The sequence below is a fragment of the Rhineura floridana genome, chromosome 11 (assembly GCF_030035675.1).
Source record: "Rhineura floridana isolate rRhiFlo1 chromosome 11, rRhiFlo1.hap2, whole genome shotgun sequence".
Classification (NCBI taxonomy): Eukaryota; Metazoa; Chordata; class Lepidosauria; order Squamata; family Rhineuridae; genus Rhineura; species Rhineura floridana.
The window spans coordinates 54,046,303-54,067,452 of NC_084490.1; the positions used below are offsets into that span (position 1 = coordinate 54,046,303).

Sequence of the window (21,150 nt, forward strand, 5' to 3'; positions counted from 1 at the left end):
TATACATGTAGAACTTGGCCATGCCAAAGAATCAAATATACACTGGGATTCCAAATTAAGTTGACCTGTCAGCCCAGGATGAGTCAAGACTAGAGTTGGAGAAAAATCCAATCCAGTTCGCATTTAAAGGCTAATCAATTAAATTCTCACATTCTGAAACAATGCAAGAACCAAAACAGACATGCTTCAAAATTCACACTTACCCAATTTTTGTGATGCAGTTCTCCAACCAATGTTTACAAAAAAAGCATGCATTAGGGGAAAGTGTTCATAGAATGAAGATATTAGTAAATAACATAAAAATACATTTTATTAAGGAAAAATGCTTGCAAAAAAGTGTACATTACTAAAAACTGCATACAAAAATGTGTTAGGAGAAATTCACACGAAAATGCTGATGAATTTTCATGAGAATTTCTTTTTTTTAATTTGCAAATTGCTGCAGATATGTGGAAAACTGCATTTAAGAATGGAAAAATGAGAAACTGAGAAAACTGACATTGACAGATTTTTCCATCTCTAGTCAAGACCTTTTTATGGGTAAATTCATGTTGATCTTCACCAACAGATGACTGCAGCAATGGTGAGGACTCATAGAGAGAGGTGTTTGGTGTGGCTAGCCCACAATTACAAAATTTCCTCCACTGGAGATTCACCCAAGTCAGCACCTGAACACCTCTTCAGATGTTTGGTAAACCATTCTGGCCAGAAGATGGATTTTGGTAGCACGTGCTAATTTAGTCCTGGAGGGAAGTCCTTCCCACTGAAATGGTTATCTTTTGCAAATTGAGTGAGGTTTGTTATAGTTATAAAAGCTTGGTTCATCAGTGTTCAAGGTGGTACTGTACTTGTAGGGCAAAATAGCGCTGAGCCAGAATTGGGTGCGGGAGGGAAGAGAAGAGATGCTTTGCCAAACCTTTTATCCTCTTGGAAAAGGGGCTTGTTTTGGTAACCTCCCAAAACATGTACAAACAGGAGCCAAAGATGATTACCACTTTTGAAAGGGCAGTTGCTCTTTTAAAAGAGGTGATACGTGATACACAATGGGACCCAGAGCCCCTCTCCTCTCTTTGGCAAGAGAAAGGGGGAGACACAGATAATACTGCAACTGCCACTTGAACAGGGGTGATCTGCAGTGCTAAGCACAGCACAATCTCACCTCGACTCTTGGCAACCAGAGGGAAGGATGGTACTCTGCTTTGTTTGGCATGAAAAGCAATTGTTCATGAGGAGTGACTGGCTTCTTTTCAAAAGGCAAATTTCATACTGAAAAATGAACTCTGTGCAAACTTAATGTGGCACTCAGACCAAGACTTTTGTGGGTAAAGTTGGGATAAAAATTCAAGGTGTGAATGACACTGAAAATTGTTCTTAGGTACATAGGAGAGAGGTTGTAAGGATACACTTGAAAATATAAAGTTGAACAACAAGTGAAGACTAGCTTGTATTTATAAACATGGGGCTCATGCAAAAACACTCATTAGGAAGCTGAGATTGGTTGTGGCTCTCTGCTGAGTGCAGTTCCAGTGGCAAACTTGGGGTTGTCCTCTATAAAAGGCACCGGTGCCTCCTGCAGCAAACATGCAAACGGACAATGCCCTTCCCGTATGCGTATACACTGTTAAACACTGTCTACACATTTCTGAGAACCCTGTTTGGGCCAGGTTTCTCAGGCGTGGATACACTTTGATGTCTGTACTTTGGACATTTGCTATGAGAAATAGCAGCGTAACATTGGTGTTTCATATAGCAAGCATAACATGTAGCATTGTCACAGAGCTTGGAAAAGTTACCTTTTTTGAACTACAACTCCCATCAGCCCCAGCCAGCATGGCCACTGGATTGGGCTGATGGGAGTTGTAGTTCAAAAAAAGTAACTTTTCCAAGCTCTGCATTGTCATGAAAATGCCACTGTAAGGCTATTTTGGTCGCCCCTTTAATCCAATTTTTTAACTTAGCCCCTCACCCACCCCTGCTGTTGCTTGTTTTCTAAAGTGAAGGCACACACTTTTTTTGTCCTACATTTCCTTATCTTCACCATTGCCAACTCCTTGGTCCACATATTGTTACTGACTGGGTGACATTAATATATTAGGATGATCTCTTGATAATAGTTTAAAAAAGAGTGGGTGTTATTTCCTCAGTGGGCAGGGCTCAAGAAAAGAATGCTAATCTGCCCTGATTAGATGGGCATCTCTCCAGTTTTGGGGATGTAATACCCATCACAATTTGAGAAGGCGACACCCAGCAACAAGTGGGAGGAAACAGAAGCAGTCAGTTTTGAAGCTGGAGAAGGGGAAGACAGAGATGGCCAGAGAGAGAGAGAGAGATTGTGATTGGCTGCAAGTAGGGTTGCCAGGCTCAGGGCCTGAGAATGATTCTATATCATTCACCACAAGGTGAAATTCTCCCTTCCCCCTGCATAACTTTTAAAGATACAGAAGACCTCTTGGAGGCTGGACCTGGCAACCTTCTGGTTTTTCCCATTACAATGTTGCAAGAAAACCTGCACTTGGCTGAATTTTCTCTTCTCTTAAAGACACAGAATCATTCTCCAACCCTGAGCCTGGCAACCCTAGCTGCAAGTGATGCACTGTGGGGTGCCTTCTCTGGGAATTTGAAGCAAGCTTGGTTGATTTCCTCCCTGCTTTACGAGTGTCTGCTTCTATGGTGCTCTACTTATTTGCAAAAACTACAAAGACATTTGCCAGAACTACAAAGACATCACAAGTCTCCAGTGCTCTCTTGTCCAAAGGAAAATTAACCCAGGAGTGCTGTCTCTGGAACTTGCTTAATGCTCAGGGAAATAGGAAGCAGATAAAACATCGTTATTTTTCCTGTATCAAAAGTTGCTTGAGTTCCGGAACTTCCACAACAAATTCACAACAGAATCACCAGTGGATCACTGTCATGTTCTTTTGCTTTAAGAAATGAATTAAACTAATTATCCAGATGAGTAACCTATCCACACCCTGCTTCGCTTTTACTCTCCCTTTCTGCCTGGTAAGACTGGGCCTTAGCCAGGCTACTTGTGCCTGCTATTTAACTAGGCAGTTACTAATGAGACAGGTGAGGGGGCAGTGTTGTCCAAGAGCTCCAGGAGCAATTGCAACAGAGAACAAGCATTGCACAAATGATCCAGGGCAAAGCTGTATTACCTATCTCAGAGGATTGGATGCTGAAGGTAGGGATGCACTAGGGAGGTAAGGATGCAAGAGTAAGGACTTGCTTTTTGTCAGGGCAAAAGGATAGATTTGTCTGGGAAGTGTTCATAACCAAGCATACTCAGGGAGAAGTAGTGGGTTAACTGGGGATGGATCTAAGATCATTCTGACTTCCTACCACTCAGGAACGTTGAGTGGTTCTCCACAAGGGGCTCTATTGTACAGACTGAAAGGTCCCTAGTTCAAATCCCAGCTGGCCCTGACATCAGTGGGTGTGGCATTGCTGCTGTGGGTGGGGCCATATGAAGTTCAGTATATGTTCTTTATAAAATTAGTATTGCATTATGGTTTTATAGCAGAATATGTGTCATATACAAAAAAGAGGTATAGTGCAATAGCATCATAATGCCATTGTGTTAATTTGTTGTATTATGCTGTTGTAAAGTGTTGTTCCAGACAGGTGGATTTTTTGTGGGATTGGTGCTTCTCATGCATGCAAGTTGTTGTTGTTTGCAACATCCACATGATGTCATTACCCTCATAATGCCAGTCTTTATCCCCCTCCAATTCAATCATGATTTATCCTTGGGGGTGTCCTAGTGCCCACTGGAGAACGAGCCTTTTAAGACTTGGCATTATAGCTTAGTAATTTGTTTTAACGCAAAAGAAGTATCTAGAAAATAATATTAAGCAATAATTAAAAGATTGATTTAGAAAACAAAGATGGGCTCATAAAATGGCACCCATCACAAAGATTATAATGATTGTTTGCTGAGCTTCAGTTGACCCCACAAAACAGCAGCCATGTCATGCAAAATGGTGTGAATGGAACATAACAGGGTGTTCACTTAGAAACATGGGCTGAGATGTGATAAGTTTGCTTTTCTGACACATCACTCCCGCATCAAAAAAACCCACCCTTTTAAACCTGTAGAGATTGCGCTATTCTCCTGTTCTTCTGAAAAAGTCAGAGAAAAGATGGAAGAACCACAGGAAAAATATAGGATAATGACTGGATGACAGCATCATCCAGATGCCCTGTAAAAAAAGGTGAGTAAATGAAACATGGCAGTTCCACACTAAATGCCTAGTGTGAAAGCATCTCAACTCCCTAGAAACGATGCAGAGTTGGGGCTTTGGGGATCAGCCTTAAAAACCTGCTATCATCATTAGACAAATACCTGGTTTAAAGAGCAATCTCCCATCCAGTTCACCTGATCCAAAATATGCATGCTCAAGTGTGTATTGCATTGAATGGACAACATTTCAGGACCCACCTTGCTGGGCTGATTGGACTTCTGGATGTTCCTTGATTTCACTTTCAGAATTTGATTTTTGGCAGTTCTCTTCAGAGTCATACCTTCTTGGAAGTTTCTCTTGGAAGGACAGTATCTTCTTTTTCTTGTGCTGCTGGATTGCTTCGTAGTTGGCACTCATCTTGACAAGTGAGAAAGGGACATCATCTTGGCCTGCACTCATTGATGACTTTCTTGTCTTTGTCTGCTGGGCAGAAGGCCTACCCCATTCTTTAAAGGATAAGGAGGAGCTTAGTGGAAACAGAGTGTCCTGACTTGTATAGCCAAATGTTGGTCGAACTCTTGGCCACTTGGTGCCCTTCTCTTCTACATGGCATTCAGGAGATGCAGTGCTGGGTCTTCTCTGGTCCACAGGTCTCTGGGATTTACTTGTCCTCTTCTGTAGTTGGGCAAGAGCAACCTCTACATCAGGATCATAGAACATAGCCAGGTGAGCATGAGCAGGTGATATCTCCTTGTCTAGTAAGCTCCAATTTCTTCTCCACCGAGTTTCTAAATCACCCATAATATTAGCAAAGCTTTGGTAAGACCCCCTCTCCAAAGTGGCACATTCATCTACGGATGTTGTAGAGAGAAGCAAAGATACCCTATCAGATTCTGCAGCTCCAGCTGAAACAAGGCCTCCATAGAGTGCTTTCCCAGTATATCTCTGAAACAATAATACTTTGCACAACAACTCCCAAACTGTGTGCAGGCAGGGACACATTAGCACACCATGAAAGAACTCTTAAGAGTGCAGTGAGAAATAAATTAAATGAAAATGGTCAAACCTAACATATGCACCTATAGAGAAGGCTGCCTGCTGCATCTCATCAAGATCTAGTACTCTGGTGGGACTGGGCCATTCTCCATGCAGACACAGGAGAACAATCTTCTATTTCTCCATAAGTCACTGCTCTAGGATTATCTCCTTTTAGTCAGCACCTCCTTCCAGATCAGAAGGATATGCCTCTCTAAAGGTGGGTAAGTCTTTTACACACTCATAGTACACTTTTTTCAGATGGTGTCTTCCAGTGGGTCTTCTATTCTGTCTCAGGAAATAAGTATCTCAGCAAATTTAAATTGTTTAAAGCCTTTCCCATACATAATCACTATAAAACAAATCTGTAAGATAGGCTAGTGCTATAATTCCCTCCAGTACCAAACTTGGGTAGTCTAGTAGTGTCTATGGTTTTGGAAACAAAACAGGGCTACCCCGAAGGAAAATAATGGTTTCTACATAAGGGGCAGATCCACACCATACATTTAAATCACACCCAATGCACATGTTATTAGTGTGCTGACAAAGCTTTCTATATCTGTATAGGTGTTGTATTGTTTTGTTTTTATGGTATGATATTTTTATTTTTAATTATGTTGTAAGTCACTTGGAGACCTTCAGGTAACAAGCAACTAACAAATCTAATCAATAATAATAGTAATAATAATAATAATAAAATAATGCACATGACTTTCCCTAAAGAATCCTGGGAACTGTGATTTCCCCCTTGCAGAGCTACAACTTCCCAGTACCCTTAACAACCTACAGTTCCCATTATTTTGGGGAGGGGGGAAGTCATGTGCTTTAAATGCGTATCCCTCTTAACGTGGGAAGGTCTGAAATGGAGTCAGCATATGTTGAGATGTTAGAACTTTCAGTACTCACTTTCTGCTTTTAGCCCACAAGCATTCAGCCGAACACCTGCACAGGGCTATACTCATGGTACTCACTAGGTATGCAGAAGTTTGAAATGAAAGGGAAACCTTTAAAAAAAATAATCTAAAATGGCTTGGAGAGGACCTGTGAGCTCCCAGGCCCTATGGAATGCTGGAAGTAGTTGAGCTACAGGATGATGATGATGTTTTAAGTTATGAATGGATTTTTACGTGTGTCAAGGCAATTTACTAGCATATAATAAAAACTGCTAAAATATTTTTAAAAACAGTACAAAAAAGTCGCTGGAGAGAGGTTTCAAAAATGGAAAATGAACATCTAAGGCCTTTTCATCAAGCTGGAAAAGCTTATTGAAACAAAGATATCTTCCAATTTGCTCCAGAAAGTACAGATAGTGGGTGTCTGTCGTATCTCAGCATCAGGGGCATCAGGGTAAAAGTACCAGCCAGGGTCAGTTAGTGTATGTGTTGGCATATTACAGACATGCAAATAAATGTGCATATAATGGCAGGGGTAGGATGGGGCTGTTGCCACAATCTAGCTCCCCCTATGTACAATGACGTAAGTGCATTGATTGATGCTGAAGAGATTGAAAGCAAATGAAATTTCACTTCAAATCTAACTTTTGCCACAAACACACTAAGTAGCCTTAGTGTGGATGTGTAGACACTCCTGTTTACTCTGCATTCAGTGCACTCCCACAGCTGGTTTGGGAAGCAGTGCACACAGAATGTTGACCACAATCCATGCCTATCCTGTCGTTTCTTATGAAATACTGCATTTTGATATTTTTTTCCTGAAACCAGCTTTGATCTGAATTGAGACAAACATGTTTGAGCTGAGTTTTGAGCTAGTAATGTGTCCACAGCCTGTATCACTTTCAAGCTCAGCCCAGTCCCCATCCACCCTACATCTGTTATATCAAGGTAATAATCCCAACCAGTTGTGTAGTGTTGTAAGTGTTACAACAGTGGTGAGGAACCTGAAGCTCTCCAAATGTTGGACTCCAACTCCCATCAGCCCCATCGAGTGTGACCAATGGTTAAGAATGATGGGAGTTGCACTCAGGTGACATCTTGATAGCTGCAGCTTCCCTACCCCTTGATTACACAAAGAGAATGCTTCTGAAACACATTCAGTGTGTTCAAAGTACTAAAAATGCTTATTTTAATAATTATACCATTCCACTTAGTAGAGGAACCTTACAAAATTTCTTCAAATTGATCCCAGCCTAATTTAAGGGCAATGGTCACTTACCCAATTCCTTATAGCGACTTGATGGTCCTCTCACAATTGACAGAAATTCTGAGATGTTTATTTTCCCATCCCCTGTAATAGAATGAAAGGAACTGGGTCCTGCTTACCTCAGGGAATACGTCTCCCCATTTAAGCTCACATGCTTAAGGATTCCCACTTTTAAGCTTGATGCAATGTGGAAAAGGCCCTTCTCAGTCACAGATCCTTGCCTCCCCAAAGAGGTCCACCAATGTCCAGTCCTGTTGGTCTTCCATCTTGGGATTTTGCTCACCTTGGTTATATGTATTTGGGATGTCACTTTTAGTCAACAAGATGTCAGTTTTTATTTGCTGGGTTGGTCATTTTGGTACCATTTGGAATAAATAAACTTCCAGAAAAGTGGGGCAAATCAGGTGAAAGGTGAAAAGGGCCACCAGTGGAATTTTTCTAACCAGAGAGTTCTCCAGCAAGGTTCAAAAGACACAGATGGAGATTAGAGAAGAGATTACAGATAGATATGGAATAACTAGAGATGCTTCCAGAGATAGGTGAAGGAACAATGTCACCTTGGAAATGATCCAAGATCTTCCACATACAAATCTAGGGCCATTTTTACAAGTCATTCTTAGCCCCTGTAAAATGATCCACCTTTTCAGTCCAATGTAATGGAATGACCTTCCTCCAGTACACTGAACAAGGGGAGAATTAACAGGCTGCAGAGGCAAAAAGACAAGGTGAGGGGGATGTCCGTCCATGACAGTCCTCCTAGGGGATGGCCCCCCCATTCACTGCAGTAGCATCTTAATTTCCCCCTATTAGTGCTTAGTGAAAAAGGCCCAATTTTCAGGCTGCAAAAGAGATCATAGCAACAATTTTTTTTGGGGGGGGAGTAAATTTTAAAAAATCAGGTTGGAATGTATTGGGGAAAGTGGACGCAACAGTGCTCTCTCTCTCTCCCCCCCCCATTTTGGAACAGTACTTTTTTTGCCATGACAAGTGGCGGCTGAGTTGCTTCTGATCACTTTTACTGGTGAGATCATTTTTATTCCCAGAGTCCCCCTGGGAACCATGCTATGCCAGGCCTTTGTATATATGCGGGAGAGAGGTTTCCTTGTGGGAAGAGATAGCAGCTGGTAACAGCAATGCTGTACAGCCAGGATGGGGAACCTCAGACCTTGCTGTCCAGCCCTCAAGGCTTTCCCCAGGCGATACCGTCTCTATCCGGGCCACCCCCTCTCTCACTAGCCCTGCTCTGCAGCCTCCTGAAGTACTTTTGCCTGACTGGAAATTGTCCTTTGATAAGGCTTCTTGCTTGCCTGGATGTAAGACAGAGGTGTGCATACACACAGAAAATGTTGACTTTCTAACCTCTGGCTAGAATGTAGCCTATTGTACAAAGAGGCAAGTCTGTTTGCTCCACCCATTTTGCCTTTGGCCATGCCCATTTTTGGCATGTGTCCCCCAGAGGGTTGCTCAACCTTTATATCCCACCTTTTCTCATTCAGTTCAAGGCAACTAACAGCAGAAATAAAATACAAAACAAGAACCAACCAAACAGAACAAAAAGGCAACAAAAATGGCAAGCCAGCAAATGAAAGCAATTAAAAATCACAGCAGTAAAAAAATAAAAATAAATCGCAGACAGAATAGTTCCATACCAGTTTCAGCAAGGTCAAGTAGTGCAGTTTAGCTTCTAAAAGGTCAAAGGCCTTCCTAAGCTAGAAAATGTCAATGCTATGGCAGCAAGGAGGTGGCAAAACAAACTTCTTCAGGCAGGGAGTTCTGAAGTTTAGGTGTAGTATCAGAAAGAAAGCCTGCCCCTTATGCCAAACAAATATGGATTTGGAATCAAGAAGAGGACATCTGTGGATGATCTTGAGGTGCAGGTAAGCTCATATGGGGGTAGTCCTTCATATATTTTGGTTCTAAACTATAAGACTCCCTGCCTCTGAACATTTCTCAATTTTCTCTCATCCCTAAAATCTCTAGATTTCCTTTCTCTTCCTCCCCTCCCATCCCAATTTCACCTCCCAATTTTAGAAGAAGATGTTTTGGATGTAAATTTTGGCTCAGTGCTAAAAGTAATAGAGGAATGTAGCTCCCTTCTTTCAAGAAAGGGAAAATGAGAGGCCAGGGAAGTCAGAAGTGTTTCTCTGGATTGGGTTTCAAATTAAGCTGGATGAAAATTTAGGATTTTATCAATCTCATTTCTCCTTAGAGGTAGGTCTAATGAACCCCCAAGTCTATTCTAAGCTTGGATTAAGAGAACTTTTCTGTAAAAATTCTAGTAAAATTTCTAGTAAAAATTAGCATCTTCTGCTTAGGTCAGGGAAATTTCCAGTTGAACAAAACCACATTCAGTGTTTTTTTGAACTACAACTCCCATCATCCCACTTCAATACACATTGAAATTGGTGGGTACTTACAGGTAACCCGAGTGCATCCTACTGCCTGTTCTACAATGTTGGGACTCAAAGTGACTCCCAGACAAGCCAAAATTGGCTCCAGTTCATCAATGGCTACCATGTCTTTCCTAATGTTTCTGAAAACGAACAGAGCATTCTGAAGAGCTGTAGAAAGTGCAGGGGAAGAAAAAAAAGAAAAGAAAAAAATTATACAATTAGTGCATAATAATAATCATTCCCTTCATTCCTCAATTCCAGTGGAAGGATCTGGGCAAGCAGAGAGTTGCAAGAGAAACTATATTTGCCCTAGTTCTTCGTGCCAAGGAGTATGTTAGTAAATTTCATGTTTGGGCCATATTCTCAATTTATTTATTGATTGCATTTTTATACCGCCCGACAGCCGAAGCTCTCTGGGCAGTTTACAACAATTGGTTACCACACTGGTACCAATGAAGTTTGCAACACTTACTAGCTGAGCTGGTAAAACTTTTTACACTGATTGGGCTGAGCTGGTGTGATATCATGGAACATTCAAGGCCAGGGAACAAAACCTTCAGCAGCAGAATGTGTGCAGCAGCTTTGGTGAGGGAAGGAAAAATGTATTTATTTAATAGAATTTGTATACCACTTAATTGTAAATAAAACCTCTAAGCGGTTTACAAAGAAGCAAAAAACAAAGAAACTACAGAGAAGTAAAAAATACCTCAGTTGTGGGGAACCTTTGGCTTTCCAGATGTTGCCGAACTACAACTCCCATCAGTCTCAGCAAGCATGGCCAATGGTCAGGGATGATGGGAGTTGGTTCAGCAACATCTAGAGGACCAAAGGTTCCCCTCACCTGAAGTAGATGGATGAGACAATTAAGTTGTGGGTAAAGTCACCTGCTTGCATCCACTTCTGGAATAGTATCACCTGTTGAACAGCACAGACTACTGTTCAAGTCCATAGCTGTTGAAGCACTACTTTAAGCCCAGAAGAAGTGCATTGATGACAGGGTTTGAATTTCATATATTGACTTCCAAACTATCCAATTCTTTGCCTGTAGACTTCTCTAACTTTTTTGTATTGTTATAGTTACAACTTTTTATTCCGTTGTAACATATAGTATGGATACAACTTCTGTATCAACAAATCAGACTTCAAAGAATATAGAAATAAAATGACAGATCACAGGTGTCTACATTAAAGTATCAGGTGTCTATATTAAAAGTATGAGTTTAAGGTCTGGAACCTTTAATTTTCCATTTGTTTGTGGTACTGCTACTTATTTGCTTTGTAAAGGAAGTGTGAAACTTGGGTTGTTATGGAATGCCAACTCTTTGTTCACTCACTTTTAAAATGTCCTTGCCATCAAAACATTGTTTTTCTTCCAGGGTGGGGGAGGAGCAGAATGGTGACATAATTTGTGTAGGTGTAGATCACCTCTGTTGTTACTTTTCCAACTTTTTTAAGAGGCATGGTTGTGGCATGTGCAATGTTATATCAGATTGTTGAGCCCTATCACCGCTCCTTCCCACTTTGGCACATCTTTACTGTAACTTTTCTAGTCAGCACCTTTTTAGCAGCATGTTTTGTTTTTGTTTTAAAAATCAGTTATCAAACTTGTGCTAAAATGCTTTTTCACCTTTATATATTTTTAAATAATTGAAACAGTTGCACAATAGGGCTTAAACCAATTTGGTGCAAATGAAAATATTGATTAAAAATGTGCTGTTAAAATAGCATGCATATTATGTGCATTGTTACTCCGTCAGTCACACATCTTACACCCATTCATGTGGATGGAACATGGAGGGATGCACGTACACGTAAACACATACACACACAAACACAGATATACTCATTGAAGGGTAGAAATTCTGCTGCAATTTTTCATATAGCTTACAACAGAAGAGCAATGACTGGGTACCACTAAAAGTCTGCAGTTTGAAGCACTCTTGGTTTACATGTGCACAATGTAATGCTATGTTTTGTGCTTGATAACTGGTCCAACCCACCCATCTGTTTTTGAGTGATCAGGAAAGAGGTAAAACCTGTTTGAATCCAGCATTTTTTCCAGTTACGTTGATGAAGAAAAAGACCACAAGAGAGAAGTAATAAAGGCTTCCCAGTGGTAACTTAGATTCTGGGTTGGATTGAAGTAAGGCATCTTGAACAATGCAAATTACACAATCAGAGCCTGGCGACTTAACAGTCAACACCACAAAGAGCGTCCCCCTACCAAATGAGAGAATTATTTATTGACAATCTGAAGGTTGTTCTTCCCTTACAATCAGGCAGAGAAAGCTGGGGGTTGGGGGGCATGGAAAGCATACATAATAAACACAAAGGGAAAGCCTGTCTCTGTTCTTTTTTTATCTCTCCTTATATCTCACCTAGTGGCCAATATTTCCTACAACTTGGAGGGGGGCAGGTTGAGCAGGGAAAATGTGTTGCTAAGAAAAACAGAGATAAGAGAAAGCAAAAAAGAGATGGAAAGAATCCCTCCTCCTTGACTCCTTCACAGTGATCCAGTTTGCATATCACAACAAACCACAGTTAATAGTTTACCATGACTGGGCTGTTTGCTTCCTCCCCATTAGCATGGTTTAAAGGTTATGAACAAACCAGGGGTTGTGGTTTGTTTTGCTCCAACAAACTCTGATCAGTAAGCCATAATATTGGCTACAGACATGACACTACCAAGGATCATGGTTTGTTTCCTCCTAGCCCAAGTAGGGAGTGATATAGATCAGAAAGGTATAATCATGGTAAATGACTATGATTTACCATGATGTGTGAACAAGGCCTGTGTATGATTTCTATCCCCTCCACCTTTCTCTCCATGTGTGTGGTGAAATCTTCAACATTCTTAACAGACAGAACTCACATGTAGTGGTATGAGTTGCTCTCAATCTGTATTTAAGTCATACAGGCTTAGTGTTGAAATCAGGTGTGGGGAACCTTTGGCCCTCCAGATGTTGCTGAATTACAACTCCTATCATCACTGGCCATTGACCATGTTTGTTGGGGCTGATGGGAATTGTAATTTAGCAGCGTCTGGAGAGCCAACAGTTCCCCATACCTGGTATAAATTTAAAAAAATGAAGAAAGAAAGAACGCTGGGGGAGTCCTATAATTGATTTAGGCTGCAATCCAATACACACTTACCTGGGAGTAAGTCCCAATGAACCCAATGAAGCTTACTTCTCAGTTGACATATATTGGATTGCAGACCTGAGACAAAGTGCCACCCAGGCAGAGTGAGCAATCACAATACAGCCATTTTTCCTCTGTTTGCTCTATTTTTTCTCCACATACCCTCTCTTTTATTGTAGGCCAAAGTATCCTTCAGAACATCCAGGAAGTCAACAAAATCGAGATTGCCATGTGCTATATTGAGAAGAAGAAGCAAGATAAGTTGGTAAATATGTGGGGTGGGCAGTACAATATATGTATTCAGTGCTTTTGGGGGGAATTTTTAAAGTTCAACAGGTTTCTTCTTTATGCAATATTTTGATAGTTTGCATAAAGGCATGTGTGTTTCATTTAATTATGCACACCTCAATTCTCTGAGCAATAAGAGGTTTCAGAGGTGCAGTGCTTACTCAGATTTGGTTTCCTTTGGAAGGAGGTCATTGCAGGCTTACAAACGTTTTGTAATATTTGTGTTTATTTACAAATATACAGGTTGAGCAGAGGTGGAGGTATAGCACTAAACACTTTGATAGATGTCTCAAAATGTACTGTTTCCACATCAGATTTTGGGGAGGGGAGCCAACCACCACCCTAAAATGCTTCTAGAATCAACTCAGCTATCTGTTCTCAATCTTTATCTGTACAATATGCAGTTTTTTCACATGCACCACTTGGGGACATCATCCATAACTGAAAGAAGAGGAAGGGGGGGGGGAAGAAAGGCACACACCCTTCTTCAAAATGACTCTCATACTTCACTTCCAGAACAGTGTCTGGTCATTTCCTTATCCATTGGTAAGGCTAGCTATTGAGAATCATCAGGTAATCTCTCTAATAAAGGAAAGGTACCGGGGGCAACTTTCCCAGGGCTGTTAGCAAGTCCAAGGCTCTGACCAGCTATATCTCAGGCAACCTACACTAATAGAAAACCCATCACAGAAATTTTCAAGTCAAGGCTCCTCAAGTTGGAAGGGACCCCAACATATTATTCAGCCCCTATTCTAATCATTTCAATTGGACCTAAGCTCATCAATGGCTCCCCCCTGTTTTATTTGTTTGTTTATATCCCACCCTTCCTCACAGCAGGAGCCCAACTGTTCCCAACTGTTGGTAAAAGAAACCTGTGAATGAGAGGCGTCTGTGAATGAGAGCTAGCACGCACCATCCATAGGGATGAACTTGAGAGCCTGATGCATCTCTGCATTAGTCAACAGGATCCCTAGCGTGTGTGTGGTAAGAAGGAGGTTGCTGATGTTAATTTTTCCCTTCTTGATGGTACTGAAGATGGTGCAAGCCCTGAAAAGACCTGAAAAGCAAGAATAAGGTTGTGGATCTGGCTTTTTCTTCACCAGTGTCCCCTCACCCCTCCACCTCCAATCTGAAATATCTTCAGATTCTGGATGCCAGGTTCCTCTATAGAGCTTACTGGAATGTGACCATTTTGGCAACACCAGTGGTTTTGCTGACTTAGTAGGCCGCACCTGGCAAGCACAGAAGCCTCTGCTGCCAAGATGACATCATCATAATTATGCTGCATCAGTGAAAGGAGACTCTGTGCATGGGCAGCATAGGCAACAATGTTGGGAGAAGAAGTACAAGGATCCCCTGCCCAGATTTCTATCAAAATAACATTTGCTGATATTGTGAATTCTATTAGCTAGAGAAACACAACACAACAACTCTCCTAATTCATTACCTTTTGCTCTCTGTAGAAGACATGGGTCAAACTGTTCTTCCTCATCACAGAAGGTTGTATAAAGATTGTACAAAGCTTTACTCTTCCTGCCAAGAGACATGTATGCAACTGATCATTACAATGATTCTCTCTCTGTCTTTCTCTCTTACGATGAGTCTGGAACTCAGATTTGGAGGCAGAGGCCTCAACCGGCTGGCAAATAATGGAATATTCCCTATTTCCCCCCTACTGACTTCAGCCAATCTTTATTGTTTTAATCACAAATCACAACAGAACAAAGAAATAAAATAGCAATTATAACAAAACATTCAGGGGTGTGGCCTGGAGAGAGGATGTGTGGCTTAGGAAGGTGTCACCTGGAGAGAACCCTAAGGGCCAGATACAGAGGTCTGAAGGGCTGCATTGGGGCCTGAGATACCCCACTTCTATTCCACAAAGGCAGCAGAAGAGCAGCTTTCTGCATTTCAGACCACAATGCCCATAATATGCAGTCCAGCTCGAAGCCAAGCCCTCTGGGGCACACTCCTAGAAAAGCTTTTTAAGTGCCACAGTTCATGCTCTAAAAAGTAAGCAAACAGGATCAAAGAACTGAGGAAAACTGCTGGTTTAGACCAAAAAATTGCTATTCTTCTTGCCTAGCATCCTGTTTTCAGCAGTGGCTAGCCAGATGTTTCTGGGAAGCCTGCAAGAAAAGCATAATGTTACAACCATCCCTTGCACTTTGTCCACAGAAACTATTATTCAGGAGTATACTTACTGTGAACATGGAAGTTCCATCATAGCTAACAGCCATTGGTAGAGCCATTCTTAATTAATTTGTTCAAAACATGCCTGTCATCTTGCATCAGATATTCCAGCCTACCCAAATACCTGCAACTTCCAGATGAGGTGGTCCTACGTGGCTGGATGTTGGCAAATGCCCTGCACTCTTTCTTCCTCTTGACACCTGCCTTCAGCATCCTCTCAGTGGAGGAGGAGATCTGGGGACAGGGGAACAGAGAAATGTGCTCAGCTTCAGCATCTGGCAGTTTTGGAAGGAAGAGACTGAAAGCACCAGCTCCTGACCTCTCTACACCTACATACCTCCCCAGTCCCATAGATCTGTGGAGGAAGTTCAGCACTGCCCACTTTTCATCCAGGTGAAATCAGTGGGGAAGTAGAGGCAAGGTTGGTGTAACTTCGCAGACATGCTGGCAAAACTTCATGCTGGCATATCTTCACCACCAGTGAAACTCATTTGGTAAGAGACCAAAACAGAGCAGGACACAGGCATGATGTGGATATGACAGGGAAGGAGACATATACCAAATTCTATACTCTTCCAGTCTCCAATCAGGCATAATGTTATGCTGACTTCAGAGACATGGCTTAAGTCAAAACCAAACAAAAACTATTGAACCCAACAAAGAGCAAGAATCATTGCGTCTTTCCCTCCTCCTCCTCCTCCTCCTCCTCCTCCTTCTTCCTTGAAGGGATGTAACTCAGCAGCAGAGCATCTCTTTTGCATAAAGAGCATCCTAGGTCCTTGGCATCTCCAGCTGGGTTGAAGAAAGACTCTTCTCTGAAACCCTAGAGAGCTCCTGTCAGTTTGTGTAGGCAATACTGACCTAGATGGACCAGTGGTCTGGCTCAGCTTCCTGTGTTCCTATGCCATGTCTACATCACCATGATGGAGCATAAGATTCAGAGAAGGTAATTTCCCAGAGACCAAGGCCCCAGAACGGGGGTTGGCCCTGATAAATAGTTCTTTGTTCTCTCACCTCTTAGCTTTTGCCTGGTGTTTTTAGTCCCATGTAGCATATTTAAACGGTATTTTAAAATTATTTTTAAACATTGTGTGCAACTTGGGAGACTGTTTAAGTCAGAGAGACAGCTAAGAAATGTAAGTAAAAAAAGCCAGCAGTCCTCTGTGCCTCAGTGAAATAGGATGAGATAGGGCTAACCCGCTATCAGGAGACTGATTTGTCTAACAAGAAATTGCTGTACATTGGCCAAGTAACAAGACACACACTCAGTGCACACAGGGCACTAGCCAGGCATGTTGGTCATTGCTGTTGCCCTGCTAGAACTGAGCATGTGCTCTAGGACACATAACATCCCCCTGTACTTTTTTATAGAAGGTCAGTAGTAGTGAACTAGCTGTCTCTCTTGCAATTTTTGCCCACCATTTCTCTTCTCATTGAGGAACCCCTGATGTTTCTGGGGGACTCCAGGGTTTCTTGGATTTTCTGGGCTGGTTTACACAGTGGCTTACTGTGAAATTGGTGCTACTTGCATCCCCATTTAATTTGCATGGTTCACATGATGGTGCAGGCAATCAGCAGCTATCACACAATTTCCCCATATCAAACCAATCCAATTTTAATGTGAAAAGGAAAGGAAAAACCATCTTATGTGCTCCCCCATGTAGACACTTTGCCTCAATGTTTTTTTTAAGAGGGCGGGCTCTCTTATGGCCCATCGCCAGCTTCCTCTCTCTCTGCCGCCCACAAAAGCTGCCTTTCACTCACTCCCCCTTCAGTTTCATACAGTTTTGTGTCAATTGCACCCCTCACACTCTCCCAGCTGAATCTTGGAGAGGCATGCAATTGATAAGAAACAATGAAACTGACAAAAAACCCTCTCCTTCTCCATTAGCAATATTGGTACTCCAGAGGGAGTAAACATGTAAAATTAAGGGTGGGGCCACAAGGAAACAACAATACTAAATCTTTCCAGAGGAATGCCTACTTGTGTGAAAGTAAAACAGTGGATTTGAAGGTAGGAAGAGTGGACTTTGCAAATCTATTGCGATGGCAAAAGCTGAGTCTTTACTGCAAAGTTCAGCTCCTGTTTGAATGAGCCCACAGTGTTAAAAAAAAACACCAGTCAGCTAGAGGATCAAACTCCAAACCTGGATGCTGTCCAAAGGCGCTAATCTCACCTTACTTCTTTTGAACTTTGGGCGTTTTTGAAAGAAGCCTCTGTGACGCGATCCCTTTGCAAGGTGCATTGGGCTGTGCTTGATCAACTGCCTGTGGAAAGTGGGAAATGTGGAAAAGAAAACACATTGGGGATTGGTCCCTAGTTTGTTCCCTAGATTTCACTTTCTCCTGAAGGCCGTAAAGGCAGGCCTCAGAGCTGACACAGCTTTATTTATTTATTTATTTAGGTATATATATCCCACCCTTCCTCCCAGTAGGAGCCCAGGGTGGCAATAGAACACCAACCAAGGATATAACCACACTAGGAAAAGGCCTCCCGGGACTCCCAGTGACATATCATGTTTGGCAAAAAGTCACTTCAGCTGAACAAGGGCTGAATGCCTGAAGGGAGGTGGTGGGAGTGTTGTTGTTTTTAACGTGGCAAAACTTTGGAAATACATGTGTTGAAGGCTAAAGCCCCATCTGCTCTATATATATTTAAAGCAGTATCATACCACTTTAAACAGTCATGGCTTCCCCCAAAGAATCCTGTAGTTTGTTAAGGGTCCTGAGAGCTGCTGGGAGATTCCTGTTACCTTCACAGGGCTACAGTTTCCAGGGTTTCCTGGGAAGAGGGACTGACTGTTAAACAGATCTGAGAATTGTAACTCTGTGAGGGGAATACAACTCTCGGCATCTTTAACAAACTACATTTCCCAGGATTCTATGGAGGAAGTCATGATTTTTTAATGTGCTATTATAATGCTTTAAAATGTGTACTGCGGATGGGGTCTAAATGTCTTTATAAAATTAAAACAAATCATGTGAGAATTCTCATTGTGAAGAGAACCTGAGAAGTACCCCAGAATGGTACAAAGCAGCAAAGGGAGGGAGCAAAGTGAGGCTCAGATCATAAATGTCAGGTGCCTTCAGCCACAGCCCTTTGTTTCAGCTTACTCAGCTGCACTGTAGCCGCAGCAGTCGTGGTAGGAAAGCTTGTGTTTTGCGACATGGCAAGTCGGTACAATTTCATCCATCCATTCTTCTTCTCTAGTCTTCCAGAAGAATGGAAGCCCTTCCTTATGTTTACACTGCAGCTCTGATATCTCTGGTTGTGACTCCACCAAATCTGTCTCCTTTAGGACTCTGAATTTGCTATGAAGGAGAGAGAAAAAAGTCAATCACAGGTTAGGATGGGTGAATCTGTCAATTTCAGTTTCTCTCAGTTTCTCATTTTTCTAATATTCAATTCAGTTCTCCACATCAGTTTGCAATTATTACTATTTTTAAGGCCTCATGAAAATTCATCAGCGTCTTAGTGCCATTTTCTTCTAATATTTGCATACAGTGTTGCCTAATATACACATTTTTGCAAAGCAAGTTCTCCTAAAATAATGCATTTTGTATGTTTTTTTCATATGCATATGCCTTTTTCTGGACACTTTACCCCAGCATTTTTGTTCACATTACTTGGCTAGAGAACGGTAAAATTCAGAGAAGTGTGAATGTTGAAAAAAGACTGTGTTTTGTTTCTCAAATGGTTTTGGAAAGTGTGAATTAGGTAAGCTCACCTTTAAATGCAAACTGAATCAAATTTCTCTCCCATCCTTATTACAGATAGGATGACAACTCTATGGTACAACTGGATGACATAATCACAAGACATCCACCATATAATGTTATTGTAATAGTGAATATTGTTATTGTAATAGTGAAATAAAAACAGTTCTCAAGAATCTTCAGATGTGTGGCACATTGGGCAGATATTCCTTTCAGCTTTGGCAACTGAAGGTTAAGGCCATAAAAATGTGAAGAGACAAGGAAAACCTGAGAGGCTCTAGAACCGAAGGACATTTGAAAAGTTCCCTAATATGAACTCGAGTCCATAGTAGAGAAGGAAATTCCTGGTAGATCACTTTCTGCTGTATAGTTGTTCCCTTACCTGTCAAAGCTGCGTGAGGAGAAGCGAGCAGATGTCCTTGGTTCAGTAGCAAGAAAGCTGGAGAGATCATCCTTCAGATCTGCTATGCTCTTTTCCCGTGAACTAGAGCTGCGTGTCTGTGAGTGCTCCTTCCCTTCCTGTGGTTGCTGCTCTGATGTCTCAAGCCCCTCCTCATACTGATCCTTCTCATCTTGAAATTTGCTCTCTCCAGACTGCTCATTAAGGTCTTGGGATTTACTGTCACCTTTGCTCTGTTCAGTTAGATCTTGGGATTTGCTGTCGCCTTCACTCTGCTCAGTTAGATCTTGGGATTTGCTGTCACCTTCGCTCTGCTCAGTTAGATCTTGGGATTTGCTGTCGCCTTCACTCTGCTCAGTTAGATCTTGGGATTTGCTGTCACCTTCACTCTGCTCAGTTAGATCTTGGGATTTTCTGTCGCCTTCACTCTGCTCAATTAGATCTTGGGATTTGCTATCACCTTCACTCTGCTCATTTGGGTCTTGGGATTTGCTGTCCTCTGCTTGCTCATTTAGATCTTGGGATGTGCTGTAATGGAAGAAAAAGCCCAGTCACAGACATGGATGACATTGTGTATGTCCCTTTCTTCTGGCTTTGCCACTCTATAATTGGACTCAGTTTGGGATGACTGGTTCTGCCTTTTCTCAGCATGGAATATTATTTGAACATTCAATCATACGTGATATGGAAATGCAGCACATTTAGCCACCTCCATAGGATGCTACTAGCAGTAGTGCAGTTAGGTAATTTTAGACTCAGGACTTGATGAGTCATATTGTGTGGGGAGGTCTTTAGATGGTAACATGTATTTCTTCACTTACTCCAAAAGGTAGGAAGCCAACACTGCTGCTTTTGGGGTCCTCCTGCTAATTTTGTTGAGAGGAACCCTGGACTTCTGCCCCAAAGCCTGATGGCACCATTGCTTCCTGTTGTGTTTGCCTGGATAGATCACTGCACTAGACTTATCTCCCTCCTATCAGATGCCAGTGAGAGTGGGGAGGGGAGGACAGTGATTACTGCTGAATCTTTTTATCAGGTACGATGCAATCATTTGATAGCTTCTGATGCAGAACTACAGCACAATTATCCACCCTCAGAGGATGAAACCTCTGAATAGAAACTCTACCTTATAATAGGAGGGTAGCGCTCCTCTGAGGGTGCGTAAAACACTCTGTAACAGCAAACATTTTGAGGTGCAAGGGTGAAGTGCAACATGCCTCCCATTTTAAATCAGCAGAATTGTGCCTCAGCTATCTGAAGCTTTGAAAACACTGCCATGGAGGTCAATTAACAAAATAATCCCTCCCGCCGTGTGTGCTCAAATCAATATTTGAAATGGAAATTTAACTGTTTTGAAATGTGAGTTTCATATATTTAAAAAGTCACATTTTGAATTCACACAACATTTTGTTTCCGCTGTAGCCAATGTATTTCATCCATGATATGTTTTTTCCATTTCTTTACATTCCATGAAATTAAAGACATTGAGATCAACTTGAGAAAATGTGTAGGCCTGAGGCTATTTTTAGTAGCAGGCAGGGATCACCTCTGGAACATACAAGGACTAATAATAAAAATCAGAGTGATTTGACCATCGTAGAGTGCTTTTCCCTACTGAAATATTGACTGAATAAACATT

At 41.8% G+C, this 21,150-nt stretch overlaps 1 protein-coding gene across 1 annotated transcript in view; it reads right to left on the reverse strand.

Annotated features, from left to right (window-relative positions):
• The window catches only part of EFCAB13 (EF-hand calcium binding domain 13), an 83,999-nt gene extending 63,273 nt beyond the window's left edge, over window positions 1-20,726 (reverse strand). The window contains exons 1-11 of the mRNA XM_061592117.1: window positions 20,638-20,726; window positions 19,494-20,039; window positions 18,509-18,706; window positions 17,572-17,662; window positions 15,507-15,628; window positions 14,649-14,734; window positions 14,115-14,258; window positions 13,076-13,147; window positions 9,797-9,940; window positions 7,392-7,463; window positions 4,442-5,035 (exon numbers count right to left, since the gene is read on the reverse strand). Coding sequence (XP_061448101.1) covers window positions 4,442-5,035; window positions 7,392-7,463; window positions 9,797-9,940; window positions 13,076-13,147; window positions 14,115-14,258; window positions 14,649-14,734; window positions 15,507-15,628; window positions 17,572-17,662; window positions 18,509-18,706; window positions 19,494-20,039; window positions 20,638-20,726 — 2,158 coding nt within the window. The remainder of the gene's footprint in view (window positions 1-4,441; window positions 5,036-7,391; window positions 7,464-9,796; window positions 9,941-13,075; window positions 13,148-14,114; window positions 14,259-14,648; window positions 14,735-15,506; window positions 15,629-17,571; window positions 17,663-18,508; window positions 18,707-19,493; window positions 20,040-20,637) is intronic.
• Between the last annotated feature and the right edge of the window lie 424 nt (window positions 20,727-21,150).